Source organism: Clupea harengus, chromosome 1 (genome assembly GCF_900700415.2).
Source record: "Clupea harengus chromosome 1, Ch_v2.0.2, whole genome shotgun sequence".
NCBI lineage: Eukaryota > Metazoa > Chordata > Actinopteri > Clupeiformes > Clupeidae > Clupea > Clupea harengus.
Window position 1 is genome coordinate 23,569,641 of NC_045152.1, and position 20,034 is coordinate 23,589,674.

At 46.2% G+C, this 20,034-nt stretch overlaps 2 protein-coding genes and 1 long non-coding RNA gene across 7 annotated transcripts in view; 2 read left to right on the top strand and 1 right to left on the bottom strand.

The window, feature by feature from the left end:
- Positions 1-374: 374 nt before the first annotated feature.
- On the top strand, positions 375-1,634 carry LOC122133225 (G-protein coupled receptor family C group 5 member D; the record flags this gene model as incomplete). The annotated part of the gene is made up of 2 exons (XM_042708925.1): positions 375-892; positions 953-1,634. Coding segments are annotated over exons 1-2 (1,200 nt in total), but the record flags the coding sequence as incomplete, so codon positions are not given.
- A 3-nt stretch (positions 1,635-1,637) lies between these two features.
- On the top strand, positions 1,638-2,482 carry LOC122133016. Its single transcript, XR_006152487.1, has 3 exons — positions 1,638-1,731; positions 2,040-2,092; positions 2,274-2,482. It is a non-coding gene; the product is annotated as an uncharacterized LOC122133016 (long non-coding RNA).
- A 2,208-nt stretch (positions 2,483-4,690) lies between these two features.
- Positions 4,691-20,034, bottom strand: part of LOC105898793 (RNA binding protein fox-1 homolog 2-like) — a 39,847-nt gene continuing 24,503 nt past the window's right edge. For 3 of the 5 annotated variants that reach the window (XM_031572083.2, XM_012825871.3, XM_031572097.2), the window contains exons 6-12: positions 14,099-14,186; positions 13,476-13,562; positions 13,206-13,350; positions 12,000-12,042; positions 9,461-9,546; positions 8,521-8,596; positions 4,691-8,187 (exon numbers count right to left, since the gene is read on the bottom strand). In XM_031572083.2, the coding sequence (XP_031427943.1) occupies positions 8,143-8,187; positions 8,521-8,596; positions 9,461-9,546; positions 12,000-12,042; positions 13,206-13,350; positions 13,476-13,562; positions 14,099-14,186 (570 nt within the window). In that variant the 3' untranslated portion in view covers positions 4,691-8,142. Of the gene's footprint in view, positions 8,188-8,520; positions 8,597-9,460; positions 9,547-11,538; positions 11,582-11,999; positions 12,043-13,205; positions 13,351-13,475; positions 13,563-14,098; positions 14,187-20,034 lie in introns of all 5 variants that reach the window. The other 2 variants (XM_031572086.2, XM_031572108.2) reach the window with 1 other exon arrangement.

The following is a 20,034-nucleotide window of genomic DNA, read 5'->3' on the forward strand; positions in this document are numbered from 1 at the left end:
TCCTGTAGATAACACTTCCCTTATGACATAAGTGATATTACGACTACGGCTAACTACTAGGAGCTTATCTAACTGATTCACAAGATATAAATAAGTGGAGATTAATGTCAATTGTTCATTATAAATATATAATCAGATTAATTTCAAATGGATATTACCAATGTGACACCATTTGACTTAATGTAGTCTCAGCATGTACCACAGCTCTGTGCAGGGCCAGATCACTCAGGTCTTCTACTTTCATCTATGTTGACCTCCATTTCAGGTAACATCCACCCAACTCCCGAAGAGGAACCCTAAACAGCACAAGAGAATAGCCTGGGGAGAAGGAGCAGCGCTACACACAAGCCCAAGTCATGACACTAATGACAGCAATGGGTGCCATAACCCCACGTCTTCCTTTTCTCCTGCTGATTTTCCTCACTTCCCTACCGTTTGCCCAATGCCAGAACTCCACAGCAGCCTCTGCCACCGCCGATGTTGCTAACATCACCTCCGACCCCCTGAGGTCTCCAACCTCAAACATCACCTCCACCTCTCTGAGCTCTCCAACCTCAACCATCACACCCACCTCTCTGAGCTCTCCAACCTCAACCATCACACCCACTCTCACAACCGCCAGCCCTGCCACAACCACCGTAGTTCCCTCTACATCAACCAGAGCCATCACCTTAACAGGCCCCCCATTGCGGAACTCTACCTCCAACTCCAGCCTGGACTCCGTGGATGCCCAAACCCCAGCTCCTGCCCCAGGCTGCGGGCCTGGCCTGGCCCCCATCTACTTCAACCTGTGCGACAAGCAGGCGGCGTGGGGCATCGTGGTGGAGAGCCTGGCCTCGCTGGGCTTCGTGCTGAGCGTGGGCCTGCTGCTGGGGCTGCTCCTCTGGAGCCTGTGGCGCTGCTGCTCCTGCTGCCGGATCAGGAGCTTGCGTTTCGGAGGGGCGGGCGCCAGCGTGGTCTCCCTGCTGCTCTTCCTGCTGGGCACGGCGGGGCTGTTCGCGCTGACCTTCGCCTTCGTGGTGCACCTGACGCCACGCACCTGCCCCACGCGCCTCTTCCTGTTCGGCGTGTTGTCGGCTCTTTGCTTCTCGGCGCTGCTGGCGCGCTGCCTGGCGCTGCTGGGCTTCGGGGTGGCGCGGGGCTGGGCCGAGCCAGTCGTCGTCGTGGTGCTGACCGCCGTGCAGGTGATCATCGCCGTGGAGTGGCTGCTGATGGTGCTGGTGCGTGATGGGCTGCCGTGTAGCTACTCGCAGGCGGAGTTCGCCATGCTGCTCATCTACGTGCTGTGCCTGCTGGCGGCGGCGCTGGTGTTGGCTGCCCGGCTGGTGTGGCGCACGCGTCGTGCCTACGGCTACAGCTACCGGCACACGGCCGCGTGGAGCCGCGCGGGACACACACAGGCCACGCTGCTGCTGCTCACCGTGCTCCTGGCCGCTGCCGTCTGGGTGGTGTGGATCGCCCTGCTTACCCGTGGGAATCCGGAGATGGGCCGGCGACCGGCCTGGGACGACCCCGTGCTGAGCGTGGCGCTGGTGGCCAGCGGCTGGGTGATGCTGCTGGGTCACGGGGTCAGCCAGCTGGCCGTCCTGTGCCGGAGGGAGGCCCGGACCAAAGGCAGCACACTGGACTTCACCAGTTGGACCACCCCCTCGCCTGGCCTGGGGAGTCTGCCAAGCCCGAAGGGAGGGAGGGACAACAGAAGTTTTGAGAACGACACAGACAACAGGAGAGGTGAGAAGCACAGCAGCAGAGGTAAAAAAGGAAAAGTAAAGAAAGAATGATGGAGATAGAAGGAAGGAATGAAATATAGAGAAACAGGGTGGATGGAATGGGGAATGGGGAAAGCTGTAAAGAACTTAACAATAGTTTAAGATATCATAGGTCTTATGGATTCCAGCTTCTACCACAAACTGTCAGATAGCAAAGTTGCATTCGACCATAGACAAGAAATGCAAATGGTGCAGCTTGAAATGAATTCCTTGTAATCCAGTCTCGTTTTGATCACTGTGTGACCTTGCACATTACTGCTACTTTTTCAGGTAAAAGTGAACCAGTGCTGAGATCTCCGTATGAATCAGGATTTTCCATGACAGTAAGTGCACTGTGATACATTCATTCAGACAGCCTACAGAGCTTCCAATGTTTGAAACGATGTGAAGAAATTCAATAATCAGCTCAGTAGTATAATCAATGGCCGTTTATGTAATCACATTTTGTCACAATTATATAAAGCAAACCATCACAGCAGCTGACCTTTCTGCTCTTGCTTTCAGGACATTGACCCAGATAAAGACTATTCCATTCCCAGGCCTCAGACCACAAACATAAATGAACCCTACGACGAATACTACGGACCCAGGCTGTCTAATTGACACGCTATTACATTAACCATATCCAACATAAATACATTTCACAGTCAATCAATCTTCGTGTTCTGTTCTCTCGTTTAGCGGTCTACCATCAAGTTCATTATTCTACGACAGGAAGCATAATCGGACTCATGCTACACTTCTGTGCGCCTGGAATGGCTTTACACACACTTATCTGTTTGATACACACGGGACAGACTCGACGGACTGTCAGTGATACCTGTTCGGCAAAAGCCTAACGTGTTTTATACACAATGATAGCCACGTGAGACCTAGGTAAATACCATAGGCACTCACTCCAAAGATTTACACGGACTGAACACTAGGTCTTGGAGATGAGAATGAGAAACTCTGAGGAGACAGTCGTTTTGTTTAATTAAACATGCTTACGTTGCAGATGTCTTTCATAATTTTCTGTTTGGTGGAACACACCAGTCTTTCCAACCATGAAATGCTGTTCGCGACCACATCGCTGTTTGTATAGACTTGATCCCTATCGATTATTATTTTGTACAGTTTGCACTTTGTTCAAAATTAAAATGGTATCGTATAAAACTTCTCCAAATGTGAGTCTTTGTGAGGGAGCAGCTGTTAGACAATGGGAATTGAGACTGGAGTGAAAAAGGCATGTGTTCTACAACATACCACGAGATGGCACTGTGGTAAATGTAAAGACCATTAACCAACACCAATTGACGAGGCAGATCGTGTATATTGTTTTAAGTGTATGAATAAATATTTCACAGTGGTACAGAGGGAATTGAAACACACAAAATGTCCCATGTAACGTGTATGGGATGTCAAAGAAATTATTTTTAACCAGACACAATGTAGCATAATGTTACTTCTCATGCATTTTGTGTGTTTGTAACACAAGCCCCAGTAGGTGTCTGTTGACGGCACTTTGATTATCTAAGTGGTCCCCAAAATGTTAATGGCAGGCCCCCCTTTACAATGAAAAAACAGGACCGCCGATCACCACGGCGCAAAGATTGAGACACTCACATGTTACCCTTCTAACATATAGGCTAAACGGTAAGCCCTGACCACAGTATACAAGTACACGGTAAACTATAATCTCATCACCAAATAGGTTCCTTATAGGCTACTATGCTGTAAGAGCACTGCCATACACAACTCCACCTGTAGTTGGTTGTTTAGGTTCCTCGTTCTGGTTTTTCACCCTCAACCAACACCCCGCCCCGTGGGTCCCACCCCACACTTTGGGAACCACTGGGTTACCCCTGTCAAAGAAGTCTGGATGTCATTTCTACACAGTATGGAGATGACAGAAACTAAGCTCTGTTAGTTCCCATTAAACCAGATCATGCCTGACATGGCAGGCAGTGTCATGATTCATATACCTCTCACCTCTGACTAAGTGTGAGAAATGTAGTCAAAAGATGTGTGATTCATTACTCTTTGTCCTTTGTAAATGGTTTGTGTTTTATCTAATGCACCTCCTCCATCTACCAGCCATGCCGAAGTAGTGTCTGTGTGTGTGTGTCTGTATCTGTGTGTGTGTGTGTGTGTGTGTGGGGGGGGGGGGTATGAATCATCAGGCTGAATAATGCCTTGACCTATCTGTGCTTCACAGTTGACCTGCCAATGGAATACTTCTCCTCTGTCATTTCATGTTCCAAAGAGCTCAGGTGATCGCCTTGGCCTCGCTGCAATCCATTCAGATGTTCGCCTCCCAGCCTCAATACTTGCACAAAAGCCATCATTTTTAATTAGTCTCCATCATTAAACCGCCCTGAATTTGACTTCTTCAATTAAGCTCCACTTCAATTTCAATATGACAGGACACCACACCAGAGAGGCAGTTAACCTTGTGACTTTTGGAAAGTCAGCCATGCAGTTTGGTTCCATCAGAATTCAACTAATTAAATACCATTATTACAAATTACTTTCAATTGAACCCTCTTGAAGAAAATGTAGAGCCGTATAAAAAAGGAGCAGATTTAGGACGTGAGCATCAATAGTTTAGGCCAGTTACATGGTTCGGCAAAGGCTTGAGAATTTGTTAAACCCTCCGACTGAAACACACTGAGGCAGGCATTTGCTTCGGATGCTTATTCATCCTTGATATACCCGTTCCTTTCTTGCCATTATTAGAGCAATGATTTTAGGTGATAATCTTCCACTGGATCCAGAGCCTTGCCTCATTTTCAGAGCAACTGTAGACAGCTTTTACACAACGGATGTAATTACATATTATTCTGTAATGTTGAATGTAGGCTCAGATCAATAAACCACCTTTGCTGTAGTGTTTCGATGAAAATAAAAATATTTAAAGTGAATAAGCAGACATGACAACATTTTAAAAACCAAACAAACTGTTTATATGTACATTCAAAAACAATAACAGAAAAAGGCAGGCATGAATGTGGTGTAAATCTTGAAAAACAAAAACAAAACAAAAATACACAAGTCACTTTTTTAAATGGGAAACTGAAAGGGACCATGGGAGGGGGATAAACTAAGGGAGGCAGGCAGAGACGGGGCAAGGTCAAAGTTGAAACCCCACGGGTCATTTCCTGTGCAATCAAGGCAGTACTGCGCAGGCACCGGAGCACTCTGGTCATGGCTGAGATGATGTCATCAGCAGCCCCAGAGGCCAATGAGATTCTCCAAATTCCAAGTAAGGGGGAAGGGTCTGGGTTTCAGGGGGAGATCGGTGACGGAGTCAGCTAAAGAAGGGTATGGAACTGATGGGGACATCACAGCATAGACAATCTGACTTTATAAACCAGCACTGGATGGGTTTGCTCTCAGGCATTTAATGTCATTCGCCTACAGAGAGTAGAACTGGGCAGACACAGGCTCACAGGGGGGGTTCTCAAGTCAAATGAAGAACCCAGACCCAGCATTCCAATACAGTTTAAAAACAAAACAAAAAAAACAAGAGTTCAACGAATTCCATGACAACACAGGAGGGCAAGGTAGGCCTCAGACAGCAACATGGCTGAGACAGTAGACAATTACTAGTAAAAAAAACGACATCCTTCCCCATCCCACCCCTCTCTATCCTGATGTCAAATATACAAGTTTGGCTTGAGCAAGTGTTTGTTTCAAAAATCTGTAGACCTTTTTTCGTTCATCCTCTTGCACAGGCCAAACAAAGGAGAACGTGTGAAATGTTTGCAAATTCTGTCCGCCTCCTTCTGAAATCTCACTAGTGCTGTTTAATACAATAGAGTCTGAGCTGGTTAACATGGAGAAACTCAGCTCCAGCTGCCTATAGACACCTCAAACGCTCCTCTTCAGCGGACTGTACCCTCTGAGCCTTCTGCGTCCTCACACAGGGCTGATCACGGGTAGAGCCACATTTCCAACTCCATGGGGTATTGAGCAGTAGCCACAGCTTGGGTTATTATCATGAGAGAACTGCTCTTAGAAGAGACATTCTATCTCTCTATCTTTCTCTCTCGCTCTCCCCATCTACTCCCCTCGGCCCGTGTGACATTTACACTGTTGGGGTCTCTAAAAATGTCACGCTATCCTCCTCTGACCTGTCACGCTGGCCTTTGTGTGTCTGTGGGGAGATCACACATCTATGCTGCATCACTCCCTCAAGACCACAGCCTACCACTTCCAAATTTGCCCGCTCACTTTTCGTTCCGCATAATGGCTCCGAGAGGTATTTGCTTTTCAAAGAGACGACCTCGTCCGCTTCCTTAACATCTTAACACTTGTACTGTAGTGTAGGCGGTCAGCCCTTGAGGGGTCCGGTTGCTACGAATGATTAAAAACCGCCTAAATAAATTAACATCCACCCTGCTTCGCTTCATCCCCACCTCCCTCGCTGAAGCTGTTGGGTGTCTCCCTCCAAGACGAGGTGCTTCTGAAGCACTATGATGCAATGATGCCATTTTAACAGACATGCAAGACGTATTTTTTTTCCTTTTTTAAAAAAGCTAAAATAATTGCAACATCAACCATTAAAAGGATAATCATACGTGTATACAGTCGACCAAAACAAATGTGCTTTTAGAGAATCTTTGGAACCAAAAAAGAAACAATAGCAATTATATCATAACAATAATAGTAGCAACAATAACATAGTCTGAGTATATGGAGATATACAGAACAGGAGCGAGACAAAGTTTATACAGGTTTGTCCCATCCTGCTTAGGGGAGCAAGGAGGCAGTAGCTCTGGTACATACTGGACTGGACTACAACATTCCCAAACGAACCGACGCGCCAGAGCGGAAGCATAGGAACACCATTCACTCTGTCCCACTCCTCAGCAAAAAGGGGTGCCGTTCGTAAGTTGATGGGTGGAATAAAAAAAAAAAAAGAAGAAAAAAAAGAAACTAAAATGAATTTCGGTAGAGGAGCACCACTGGCTTAAAAGTGTGGGGGTACACAAAGTGATCCCACAGCTCCGCTGGTGTTCCTGTCCCCAAGCCCTGAGAATTCCGATCTCGTCCGCGAACCAGTCCGGCTCCTACTCACTGGGATGGTCTCTACACTGGATGGATTCGGGATGGCCAATGACTCCAGACGTGAAGTTAAGAGGTGGCGCTTACGGAATGCTGTGTAGTCTCGTATGTCTCACGTGAGTCTCAGAGCTGGTCATAGTTTGCTCCAGAAGAAAGATATCGTCTCTCTCTCTCTCTCTTTTTTTTTTTTTTTGCTCCACTAGTCCTCCTCAGGCAAAGGATGCAGACATTATAGATAGATGAGATAATATGGATACATGATACAGACTGAAATGCTTGCGAGACTATAAATCACAGAAATGACAATTTTATAATAGTTATAATACTAGCAGACCTGAAATAAATCAAAACTAGAAAATGTGTATAATAATAACAATAACTGTTGCCCAAAGGTCATTTGAATTGGTGTTTTCTAGCATCATTTACATGATCGTAAGTCATCATCATCATCATCATCATCATCATCATTATTATTATTATAATTAACATTTTCTAGAACCAAAGGAAAAACATGAGGTAATGCAGACCAAAAACAAGAGGTTTTGTTTTCTTCTCCTTGTCATTCTTAAAAGTTATTTTTCCCCCGCTGTTAACTTGATTGTGAAGTGACTGTAATTTGGTTTTGCCCATGATGCTTATTTAATGATGCAGTTTTTGCTATAAATGTCCCACTGCTCTCATTTATGCTACGAGAGCCGATCCTCAACAACTGTCCTTCCAATAAAATGGTTGTGCCCTTTCAAATGTAGCCGAGGGAGATCCCCTCCCTTATCGTATTTTATGTTTGTCAAAAACAGTAGTCGATAGTACACGCTTGAAAGCCAAATAGTATATGGTGCTGATGCTCTGTGTGTATGAGTGCTAAAGAGAATATAAAGATACGGTTCACAATGATTCACTAAACTTAATACTAGTGTCAGCTGTAATACAAAGGTTTTTCTGTAAAATGAAAATATAGGGCGTAACCACAGACTATTTTGACAAAACAAAAAATAGTGATTGCAAAGCTGTAGTGTAAAAAAAAAAACCTATCAATAAATCAAGCAGCGATTTCTCTGTCCTCCCTCTGTCCGTCTCTGTCCGTGTGTCCGTTGGTGTCCCGCAGTCTTTGAAAATGTTGCTGCCACTGTCCCTCACTGGTCCTGGTTGTCTCCTGTTGTGTTGTGGAGTTGACAGACAAACTGTGGTGTGGTGTGAGGCTTCTGTACATGTCCTGGTGGGGGCTGCGGACCATGGGGCCCAGCACAGGAGGGAAGCCAGAGAAAAGGGGGCTCTGGAAAATAGGAGGGAGGAGGGAAATCCAAGAGGGAGGAGGGTGGTCCACTTAGTATGGAGCAAACCTGCTGTATCCACCCCGGTATAAACTAGCCTGTGAGACAGGAGAGAGAGAGGGAGGGAGAGCGAGGGAATGAGAGGGAGGCATAAAAACAGCAGACAGAAAAGAGACTCGCGAGTATCGCTGTGACAAACATGAAGGTCACAGATGGAAGCAGAAAGAGGAGATCTGTGACTACCATCTACTGTGTTTCAGCAGCAATCACAGACTATCTATCTTGATCTGATATCTAGACGTGCACTGGACATTAGTCTAATGGCTAATGATGCCCAGAGAGGACGACAGCAGCTGCTCATCTGGGTGGGATTGGTTTGGGCTGCTTGGTCGAGCTAGTGTGTAAAGTGTGGGTGAGTGGCGGAGCCTTACCATGGCACCGACTCCATAGGCAGCGGCAGCAGGGCTCAGGGCGTGGTAGGGATCTGTAGTGTACACCCGGCCATAACTAAAAGAAAAGACAGTCACCCGTCAGTGCCATGAATGGAAGCATCGTACCAAAATATCATCTGCACACACATACATATGCACTAATGCCTGGCTCACACGGTTGCGTTGCTTGACGGATGCTGGAGGGCGTATCTGGCGCATGGGGTTGTGTTGATAACGGAGACGTTATAGTGAGATTGACAGGTCAACAAACCAATCACGCCGCTAACGAGCTGTTTACCTTGTGGGTAGTGGCATGCTAACATGCTAACTCAGATGTATTTTTCAGTTACAATAACGGGGTTTTTACATTGTACACAGTGTCTATTTCTCGGTAACTTAAAAAAAAATCTAAGCAAAAAAAAGTCAAACAAACAACTTTTATGTACAAATACAACCATCTACGGAGTTTGGTCCGCCATCCTTCTTTTTTTTTTGAGGTTCGTGCTCTTTAGACAGGAGCTTAAACGCGATCTGATTGGCTAGCGCCTGTGCTGCCGTATTTGCATGAAATGCAATTTGATTGGCTGACGCATGCGTTGCCTCTCGAAAAGTTGAACATTTCTCAACTTTCGGCACAAGCAACGCAAGCCATGGAACGCAACGGAACGCAACAGAACCACAATTCAGTTCGGCAACGGATGACATCACCTCATTAAAAGTCATCGTTGACGGATCAACGCATAGCAACGCAACCGTGTGAGCCAGGCATAACACACACAGGCAGCAATGTAAAATGAGAATTGAAGGGTGCACTGTTTAATCTCTGCATCGCTATGCGTCATTAAGCCTCTTCGTCCCGGTATGCTGGCGTATTGCGAGAGGAGGCATTTGGAGGCTTCCGAGTCATTTGCCACGCCAGGCGTCACCACCTGACCCTCACCTGTCACTGTAGGCAGCTGCAGCCGCAGCAGCAGTCGCCCCGGTTACAGCAGTGGGCTGAGCATAGCGATAAGCAGCGTAGCCTCCCTGCAGGAGAGACACGGGGAGAGGGAGGTCAGAGACGGCATGACTAAAGGGATGTCAGCTCAGAGAGAGGGAGAGGGAGAGAGAGATAGAGAGAGAGATAGAGATCTTATGACAGAGGAGGGAACGAGACAGGCCAATCCATGTCACATAAAAATGTCCAAAAAAGGGCAGTATGTTATTAAAATACCTGAAAGTATTTGGCTGTGTGAAAAAAAAGGCTCAGAGGGGAACAAAGGTGTTCTGCTCTAATAAGCACCCATTCCCAGGATGGCCAATAGGACCAGTTAGTCCTAGTCCTTAGTTAAGATAAACAGACAACCCTGTGACCATTTTGAGATTCTACTTCACAAGGTGTTGTCTATACAGAGTTGGTAATTGGCACAGAATACTGGTAAACAACTTGAGGTATCTTTTCTGTGCGCCTCCAGGCACTGAGTTATTGAACTTTTTATTGTTCTGAATTATTATTGCTGAGTTACGGCGACCACACATATGGTTAGATATTGTTTTATAATAAAGAGGTTGAGAACAGCACTCAATCTAAATGAACAATGACAACAGCAGAGGACACATACTGGAACCCTGCAGTATGTCCCTGGCATGAATAAGCTAGGGAGCTGTTTCCGTGTGGATATGTCCAACGTTTACCTGAATCATCTATGTAGTTGTAGTCATTAACCTTAGTGGACCTTTCTAAACCTGTCCCATCTGTTAGGGAATTACACAATTAAAAGACTGGACATGGTTTGACCTTAGAGAGAAAACAAGGGGGAAAACCCACAACAATACAGAACATATGTGTAGTACAGATGCACATAATACAATAGAGTTAGGTGTGAAGAACAGGGGAAGGTGACAAGCACTCACACACACACACAGAGGCGCACACGCACACACTCACACACACACACACACACACACACACTGCTTTGATTAAATACACTGCATGCATCTCCAGTTTGAATGCATCCCTGACCAAGCACCCAGTTTCATTAAGTGCCCTGATCAACTACATCTCCCATCATTCAGCTGGAGCCCTGAAGAGGAGAATAAAGCCACTAGTGTGCATGAAAGGAAAAGAGGGTGAACGAGAGACTACAGGTTTTCGGTCAACAGCAGGAAATGTAAACTAAGGACAGAAGGACAGAGAGATGGAGAAATACAGAAACAGGGACAAGAGAAGGGGGGAGGGGAAAGGGAAAGAGAGAGAGAGAGATAGAAAGATAGAGACTGATCATCAGAGGGAATAAAGATGTAATGAAGTGCATGCATGTGTTGACTGGCATGCTGTAAGGGGATGGCACACAGAGTGAGGAAAGGCTGGGGAATGGGTCCACTACTGGCCATCTCTGGCTGCATGTTTCAAAGCATATGATTGGATGCCTAGGGTAGGACGACACCCTGGGTTAACCTCGTCTGCGCTGCTTCAAAAAGGTTGGTATTCAATTATCCAGTTTAAAAGTCCGTATCCAACTATAGTTTTTACATAGAACATTTTAAGCTCTACTACCTACAATAGTGGCTCATACAGGGAAGTCCTCATTTTGTCCAGACATTAGGGAAACATCACCATCTGGCCCTACCACTACGGTCAAGGCTATTGAGGCATATTAGGGAGTTAACAAGAATTGGATGGAGAGGTGTAAATGAGTACTTGAATGTAGGGATTTCACAGACATTCATAAGCCAGTGCTAAAGACCAAGGTGTAATAGAAGCCTCGTCTCCATGACCTCGACGGTGTATTACTGAACACCAACAAAGTTTCATTCAAGCCTATAGTAAGGTGTCCTTCACACCACATGACAAACACGGGCATGAAGGATAAAGGCCAATTAGGACAGCCCTTCCCCATGATCAGAGTGAGAAGATTCCAGTGGGTTTGTCAAAAGGCAAGAGGAAACAGAAGGGAGAAAAACTACTGAAAATCAAAGTCATGGCAAAGATCACCCAGTCAAGGGAATTGCACACACTTGCATTTGCATTGACCCTACCTGAGGCAATCTGCTACTAATGACTGAGTCCTGAAACACTATTCTATAGAGAGAACAGAAACAGCTGGTGTCAACCTGGACACACCGATTCACACATCCTGGCCATCTCATACACACACATACACACACACACACACACACACACACACACACATATATATGTATACAGAGTGGCCCATATCTGAGCATTATACAAATGTCCAGTAAAATCCTAACAAGATTCGCAGTCAAATCTGAAAAGGCTTTGCCCATTTATGGCATGATTTAGTGTGTGGAAACATTAGACAACATGCAACATAATGTGCAAAGGTGCATTGTCATTGTGCGTATAATTAATCTTTCAGATTTGGGCAACACTCTGCAAGCATTAACACACACATGCAGGAATGCATAGAGAAAGGATGAGCAGAAAGAGAAGGCGATGGACAGAGAGAGGTGGGGGGGTGGGGGAGGTTACTTACGTATAGGTCAGCAGCTCCATAAAACCCATCCTGATACACCACACTAAGAGAGACAGCAAGACAGCAGCAGGAGGTGGAGGAGACGAGAGGGGTGGGGGTGGATAGAGGGGCGTAAGGGGTAAGGGGTGGGAGAGAGGCACGTGTGGAGGTGCGTGGAACATGAAGACAGAGGCAGTGTAGAAGCCATGTACAGGAACCCAGGAAGAATGGGGGGGGGGGGGTAGAGAACAGAGATGCCAAGACAGACAGATGAGAAGAGAGGAAGGAGGGGGTGTAGAGTGGGGGGAGACACAAATAGAGAGAGGCAGGGATGAAGAGGAGGACAGTGACAAGGAGGGGGTGTGGGGTGGGGTAGGGGGTGTGGGGTGGGGGAGAGGGTGAAAGCGCCAGAGAGAGAGACAGGTTATTTCACACGCATGCAGCATGCAGCGCTAATACGACTTCCATTCTTGGGGCTGTTCCACTGCTCTTGAGGGTTACACGCCCGCCGTGCCCTGCCAGACTCAGCACTCCAATCAGTGAACCGGAGGGACAGGGAGCGAGCACTGAATGGGCATTTACACAGGAGGGCCGTCTGACAAGAGTCCACACGCACAGAGGGCTTTTGTTCCCCCCATTCCCCCGCAGCAGCAGCACACAGCTATGGAAGTCGCATTACCTGCTGTCATCATTTCCACTCAGTATGAACACCACAGCAACCCACCACCAGCCCCACACGCAGCAACAGCAGTGCGGCCAAAAGCAAACGTCTTGATTTCCATTACAGCTAGTGACGCGTGGCTGAGCGGCGGCGACCTGCACGTGTCAGTGTCAGGCGCTCACGTTGTGTATGCATGTTAATGCGCACACTCGAGCAGTTTTAGGGGCTATTATGGATGCTAATGGGAGTGTTAAAGTTACCTGAAGACTGCTAATCTCAGTTAAGTTAACTGTGTATGTGTGTTGTTGACTATTCTCAGTAAAGTTAACTGTGTATGTGTGTTGTTGACTAGTGCGCATATGTGCGGTGAACAAGCCAAGGATTAACAATTTATTCTTAAGTCTTAAATATTGTACCGCCTGCTGCGCAAAGTACAAATACTAAACTGTGACAGAATCAGCCGTGTAGACTAACAGGAGTACTTTAAAGGTAAACGCACTACAATGCATCTCACTGTGTGTATGGAAATAATGGTGAATGTTGTTGTGGGTGGTGCAGGGGCTTACCCAGGGTAGGTGGGGATAGCTTGCTGGGGGACAGCAGCACGCACAGCACTATAGACAGGTCGGCCCCGCCCTCTCAGGTGAGCTCCCCGGAATGCTGCTGCCGTGGTGGCGGCCGCAGCTGCTGAGGGATATGGGAAGCCAGGAACTGAGATGGACGGAGAGTTGGGATGGGGGTGATTAGAACATTCCAAGCAAAATTTGAGTGTCCAGAGAACAGAGGTTCCCTTTTGTTATTATTATTATTATTATTATTATTATTTTTATTATTACCTCCTGCAGAGGTCATGTGGAGACCTGCATAGAGCTCTGGTCCGTAAATGCCCTGCACCATCGGGCTCAGCTTCCAGCCCGCAGCAGCTAGAGAAAACAAACACAGCACACGTGAGGCGCGTCCCTCAATCTCAGTGTCCGTCAGGCTCCACCACGTCTGTGCCACGCCAGGAAACGACATACTGGGCTTGGAGGTATACAGGCGGTGGGTGTGCACTGGATTGAGTGCTCTGAGGGCAGGCTATGTGTGATGTGTGGGTGGTGGTGGTGGTGATGATGATGATGTCAGGGTCCTGTGTGGTGTTAGGCTGGTCTCATAGCTCGCAAAGTGCCTTTCTCTAGTGAGATAAATTAGGGCTTTGAGCACTTAGCTGCGGAGAGTGAGGCATCACTCGTGTTGGGATGCATAGTTCAAGCAGTGTGAGTGTGTGAGTGCTGGAGTTGGCGTCAAGGGTCGCAATATGTACAGATGACACCTTGAGATATCTTTTTAAAGCACAACAAAAAATGACACTCACAAAAGGCTTTTGTGGCTGGACGAGTGGGTAGGCAGAATAGATGGTAAAGTGTGTGTGTGTGTGTGTGTGCGCGCTGGAGGAGTTGGCATTGGCTCGGGTGGTTACCATAGGGCAGTGTTGCGAGAGCCTCTCCATTGGGGTAAGGGGTGACAACCTTTTTGTTGGTCATTACCCTGGCTGTGGCATTGTTAACCTGTGTGGAGAAGGGACAGAGTGAGAACACCAAGGGTGGTTGGCCAAGGCCACAGAGAACAGAACAAGAAGCAACACACACAAAACTCAATACCAAAAGATTCATCTATAGACCAGAAAACATTCTTAAAATTTTTTTTTTTTTTTAAATCACTGCCGTTTCAAACAACGAAGGTGAGGTAGCTTATGCTGCTCTTCTCTGGGCTTCTGGCCTGATCGGCAGAGCCACTGTCACGCCCAGAGATGGATGCCCTGCCGCTGGACTTGCAAGTCGGTGAGATTAAACACAGCGGGCGGGGAGCACTGAAAAATGCTCTTATTCACCCTTTTGTCAGGGTTCGATCTATCAGCTCTACCGGTGTGTTTAGATGGCAACCCATCAACTACCACTGTATTCCTCTGCAGCCCAGCCCCAGGCCGCCTGGGAACTCAGACGGAAGATGCACTGTTCTGTCTGACCATGAAGCGGGGTGTGTGTGTGTGTCTGTAAGGGTGGGTTGGTGGACCGTTAGTGGGGCATCTTAGTCATGCAAGTTGAACAGACAAGACTGATGATTAATTTATCTGAGATGACTACCCTTAATGCCACTGTGTGCCCTGCAGGCAAAGGGGAGAGAGGGATAGAAGGAGGGGAAAATGAGCGAGAGAGTGAGTGAGAGCAAGAGAGAGAGTGAGTGAGAGAGGGAGAAAGAAGAGGGGAGGCTTGGAAAGACAAGTGAGGGAGACAGTGGCAGAGCGGGGGGCGGGGGCAAAATTGATATTGACATTGTGGCAAAGCAGGCGTAATAATAAGCCAACCCAAACTGGAGGAGAGTCCCTCATGGCAGCTTTGGTTGACATGGGCATTCGTCATTGCGCTAGCTTGAAATTAAACAGGAAGTTCATTTCAATCTGAAAGTGGGCCCTCATATTAGCTGCTACTTTAGAGGGATGGCATTCATTATGACTGGGCCACATAACTCCTCGGGGTAACGTGGGCCAGCTCTTCACGTGCGTCATAGCACTTGCATCAGAAGCTAAATGAGCGCCCCCACCCCGCCAATAACATTGCTTATGACAAGGTTAGTCCCGTGTGATTCAATTAGCTGATGCCATCGTCCTGCTGAGTGCGTTGGGGGGGTGTGTGTGAAAAGGGGCGGGTGGGGGTTGGGCTATAAAGCATAAAAAGAGGAGTTTAAATAAATTGGGTCTAATGGATCCGATCAATCCCTGTGTCCTTTTTATACCCCCCCCCACCCCCCATCCTCGTTTGCATGAGGCGCGTCTCCTCCACCGGCCCATCTCAGGCTTAATGACCAGCTTCCTGCAGCTCTTTGTTCCCTTTTTAAGAGCTGGACATTCTAGCTGAGGCTTGGAGTGTGCGTCATGGTTTGGGCTGGTTTAATGTGATTGGGTCGATCATTCTGAAGAACAACACATGCAAATCAGAGCAAGAACAGACACAAGCCTGGGGATAAGTTACAAAACAAGAAAAAAAAAAAAAAAAAGATTAATTAAAAAGTCGGTGTACGGTTTAAGGCAAATCTGAAACAGCAGGGCTAAAGAGAACATTTTCTGAACATGTTCTTCACTCCCACCCAACCTTCTCCCCGCAGAGAGACCGCCTACCCATACAGATCAGGGAAGCAAAAAACACCATCCTGTTAGGGTTTGTCATGTTAACAAATAAAACACTGAATATAGCAAAGGGGGGAGAAAGAGGGGTGCAAAAACATTTGTTTCACAAAATTAATAAATTTAATAACATAAATTACACACAGCCAAATATGGGCACATCACATGACCAACAGTGCCAGTACAGAACCAACAAAAAAAAAGGGGATATAAAAGAAAAACTAAATATTCAGCCAATCAGCAAGCTTCGGATGCAGCATAGAGACCAATCAAAACAATCGCAGCACTCCCATATCAACACATACAGACAGAAAGAGACGGAGAGACAGGAGGTGTGACTGAAAGGAAGACAGAAACAGACAGCGACAGACCGACAAGAGTGATCTCAGGAGTTCAGGGAGAGGGATGCAGGTGGGAGAGGTAGAAGAGACACGGAATACAGAGCCAGTCCACATACAAAACAGGGAGAACACAAAGATGATGACTGGATGAGATAGAAACAAGACCACCTTCTCTACAGAAGCAACACCAAAAATAAAGAAAACTCAAATATGTTGGTTTTTTTGTCTTCCACAACCAAAATGGAGAGAAAAAAAGGGAAAAAAAACGTATACCATAGTGCATCATTCAAAGAATCAGTGACCATTCGCCTACAGATTTCACTACATGTGGGGAACAGAGAGAGACAGGGTACCAGAGCATGGAGGAAGAAAAAGAGGAGCAATCTTCATTTCCAAAAACAAGAGAAAAAGAGAGAGAGAGAAACAACAGCAACCAAACTGAAGTAAAACACTGCCAGGCAATACTGCTCTGTGTCACAAACTGAAACCAGAAACACACTGCACACACAGTAGAAAAGAAACAAAAAGATAGACTGAGTGAGACAAAAGGGGAGGTCAAAGAGAAGGGGAAAAAAAAAATATATATATATATATATATATATATATATATATATATATATATATACACACACATATACACACACACACACACACACACACACACACACACACACACACACACACACACACACACATCACTCCCCCAAAAAACAGGCCCAACCAGTCACAAGAATTCCCAAATCCATTGGGGAGTCAGGTGTATCAGATCTGGCTGCAAAACCCCATAGTAGTTTGTCAGTACTGTTGTGACCACTAATACACCCACAGTAGTCTGTCAGTACTGTTGTGACCACTAATACATCCATTCAACATTTCCTTACTATTTCTCATGTTGTATGGCTGTGCAGAGGCTTTACAGAACAAACTGTGGACAAATGTCCACATTTCTGCCCCATCTCTGGTATGATTATCTCAGATAACAGAAAGCTCAATTTCCTCCCCTTACTATGAGCACTCTTGTGTGCGAGGTCAGGGTCAGGGCTCTCCCTGGGCCAGCTGGAAGCCAACCGTGATGTCAGCTCTTTGCTGCATCAAAGCCCACATACGGAATAGTCAAGAAAGTCATGGGCGGTGGGTGGAAGGCCTTAGTCAACCCAGTTCAGCTCATGCTGCATGAGTCACACAACTGTAACAAAAAAAAAATAATAATAAAAAAAAAAAAAGTCCCTTGCAATATTCTCTTTAGATTTCTTAAATCGCATTCCTTCATCAACGCACAAAAGAATAAATACATTTATTAATTTCTTTTTTTTTTTAAATCATAGAATTTTTTTGTTTTCTCAATTTAGGGTTACAATTAATTTGGATGGGGGTGGGTGAAATAAAACGAAGACAATGAGGAATTAATCGAATGGCTTGCGGTCCGCCATGTCATTTCTGTGTGGGGGTGGGGGTAGAGTGATTACACAAGGACATTCCGCAAGGGGAAATAAATGAGAGAGAGGGTGGAGGGTGGGTGGAGAGGTGAGTGGAGTGGTGTAGAAACCATTAGCACGGCAATGATACCCTCAGTTAAACTGGTCTATATTTCTGCTTCTGTCTCACACCACAGCTGCTGCCACTACTCCCAACCTGTCTCCCCACCCTAAACCAGCTTCTCTATAGAGAGAAGAAGTAGGGTGCTGAGGCTTGCACACACACACAAACATATCATGCTGTCCATCGTTAGATTGTTAATTATTGATCGGTAAGTACTGTATACTGCTCAGCTAAGGCTGCACATTCGCTGTACGCTCTCTCAAAATTACAAAGGATTTGGCATTCAGTGGTTCAACAACTATAATTACTTTTTTATTTTCGTGAGTACAATGATCATTTCCTTTAAATTAATCCAAATGAGAGCAAATTAGTGAATTATAAATTAGCGGTTTACCTGTGTATATTACAATTTCAATCTGTTAAAGCGTTTTAATCTTATTTTAGGAGGGTGGGGAGGGGTCAGTCAGTGATGATGTCATATGTACACAACTTACCGTTGCCGAAGAAACAGCGTGAGGACACGCGAGTGGTTACCGTGGAGACTGACAACAACACACATAGAAGTCATCAGGGAAACAGAAAAATATAATAAACAAATAAACCAACAAACAGTCTGACAAAAGAAAATAAAAACCACCCCCCAAAAGCGGAAAAAAAAGTCTGAAGACATGTTAAAAGATCCTCCTTTTCATAACAGATAGCAGGATGACACAAAAAAGAAGGAGACTGAGAGATATACAGAAGAAAGGAGTAAGGAAATAAATAAAGAGAGTGAGAGAAAGTGAGAGAGAGACCGAAATAGATGGAGAGGAGTGATCTATAGATAGGCAGAGAACGGTGCTGACCCTACATTGAATTGGCCATTCGTCCAGCTCAAGCAGTAGCTGACTGAATTAGCAGCGATACAGGTGCTTGATGACTATAAGGAGACCTCCCTGAGCTCGTCACACACACTCTCCATTAGGTTTGTGTTGGCCCATTACTGTGGGAGGTCTTAAACAGCATGGGGTCTTGACTATCAAAAATAACACTGATCCGTAATTGTTTTCCTTTGATGTATTTCTTAAAAGAAAAGTAGCCATACACTGGACTTTATTGGAATGTTTGCATTCTCCTTCATGTTTAAATTGTTAATTTACAGAGGGTATAATTTAAACAAATATGAATGATTGAAAACCAATGGACTGATGAGCTTTTAGTAAAATGAAACAAACAATCAAAATAACTAGCAGGACAGCAGTTAAACCCAAACTGGCACAAAGTAAGAGGAGATCAGAAATAGAGAGAAATGGACTTGGCACAAGAAGTAAAGAGACAGACAGACAGACAGACAGACACAGACATGAAGGGGAGGGGGGTCTTCTAGAGGTACCCATCCACCCGACACAAGGAGGGACACCGGAGGAGAGGAACAGAGATGAAACACTTGACTGGCATGGGCAGAAAGAGAGAGCGAGGGAGAAGGGAGAGTGTCAGTGTGCACACAAGGTGGGGACCTATGGGAGGAGGGAGAGAGAGAGAGAGAGAGAGAGAGAGAAAGATAGAAAGAAAGATATACAGAGAGAATGGAGAGGAACAGCACACAGACGGTCAACACACACGCCCACATACACACCTACCCACGTCCACATCCATCAAAGCCAACCACATATTTAACCCTCTCACCATTGGACATGCAAACTGGCTTTTTGACAACACTCTGACCAAAGACAAAGCCAATTCTAAAGCTAAGCCCAGATTAGTACCAACAGCCCAGGAAGTGAGAAACTGTGCCCATAAGGCAATAGGATCACACAGCCTTCATTTAATAACGTTCAAAATATGGCATCACGGTTACATGGCCACATTGCGTACACATTGTCCCGAGGTTTAAAGACCAAATCTGGACCAAAATAATGGCCTTCTGTGATCAGCATGAATGACAGCTGAGGTAAATCCATTGGAAATGAAGGCTGGTGGACCTACCTCACAGCACAGACAGAATGGTATTCAAACCACTGCCACGCTCATCAGCCATGCAAAACCAGAGACATACAGAACGAGTAGACCAGTGCTACAGAACACCACTGCTCTTCAAAGAAAGAAAGAAAGAAAGAAAGAAACAGGACTGGAGAGAGCCATGCAGTGACAGGACTACACTAGGGGGTGTTTCTGCAACAGTCCCACCCCTCCTACCACATCCCAAAACAAAGGAGGACACCACCGGGGCGCATGCGGAGCCCCCCCGTCCAGCCTGTCACCGCCCTCCTCCCTCCCACAGCTCAGCCGCATCCAGCTCACCCCACCCCTGTCCTGGCAAAAACTCTGCGCCATGGAGCCATCACTTCCCACCGCGTAGAGCGTGCATGCCTTCAA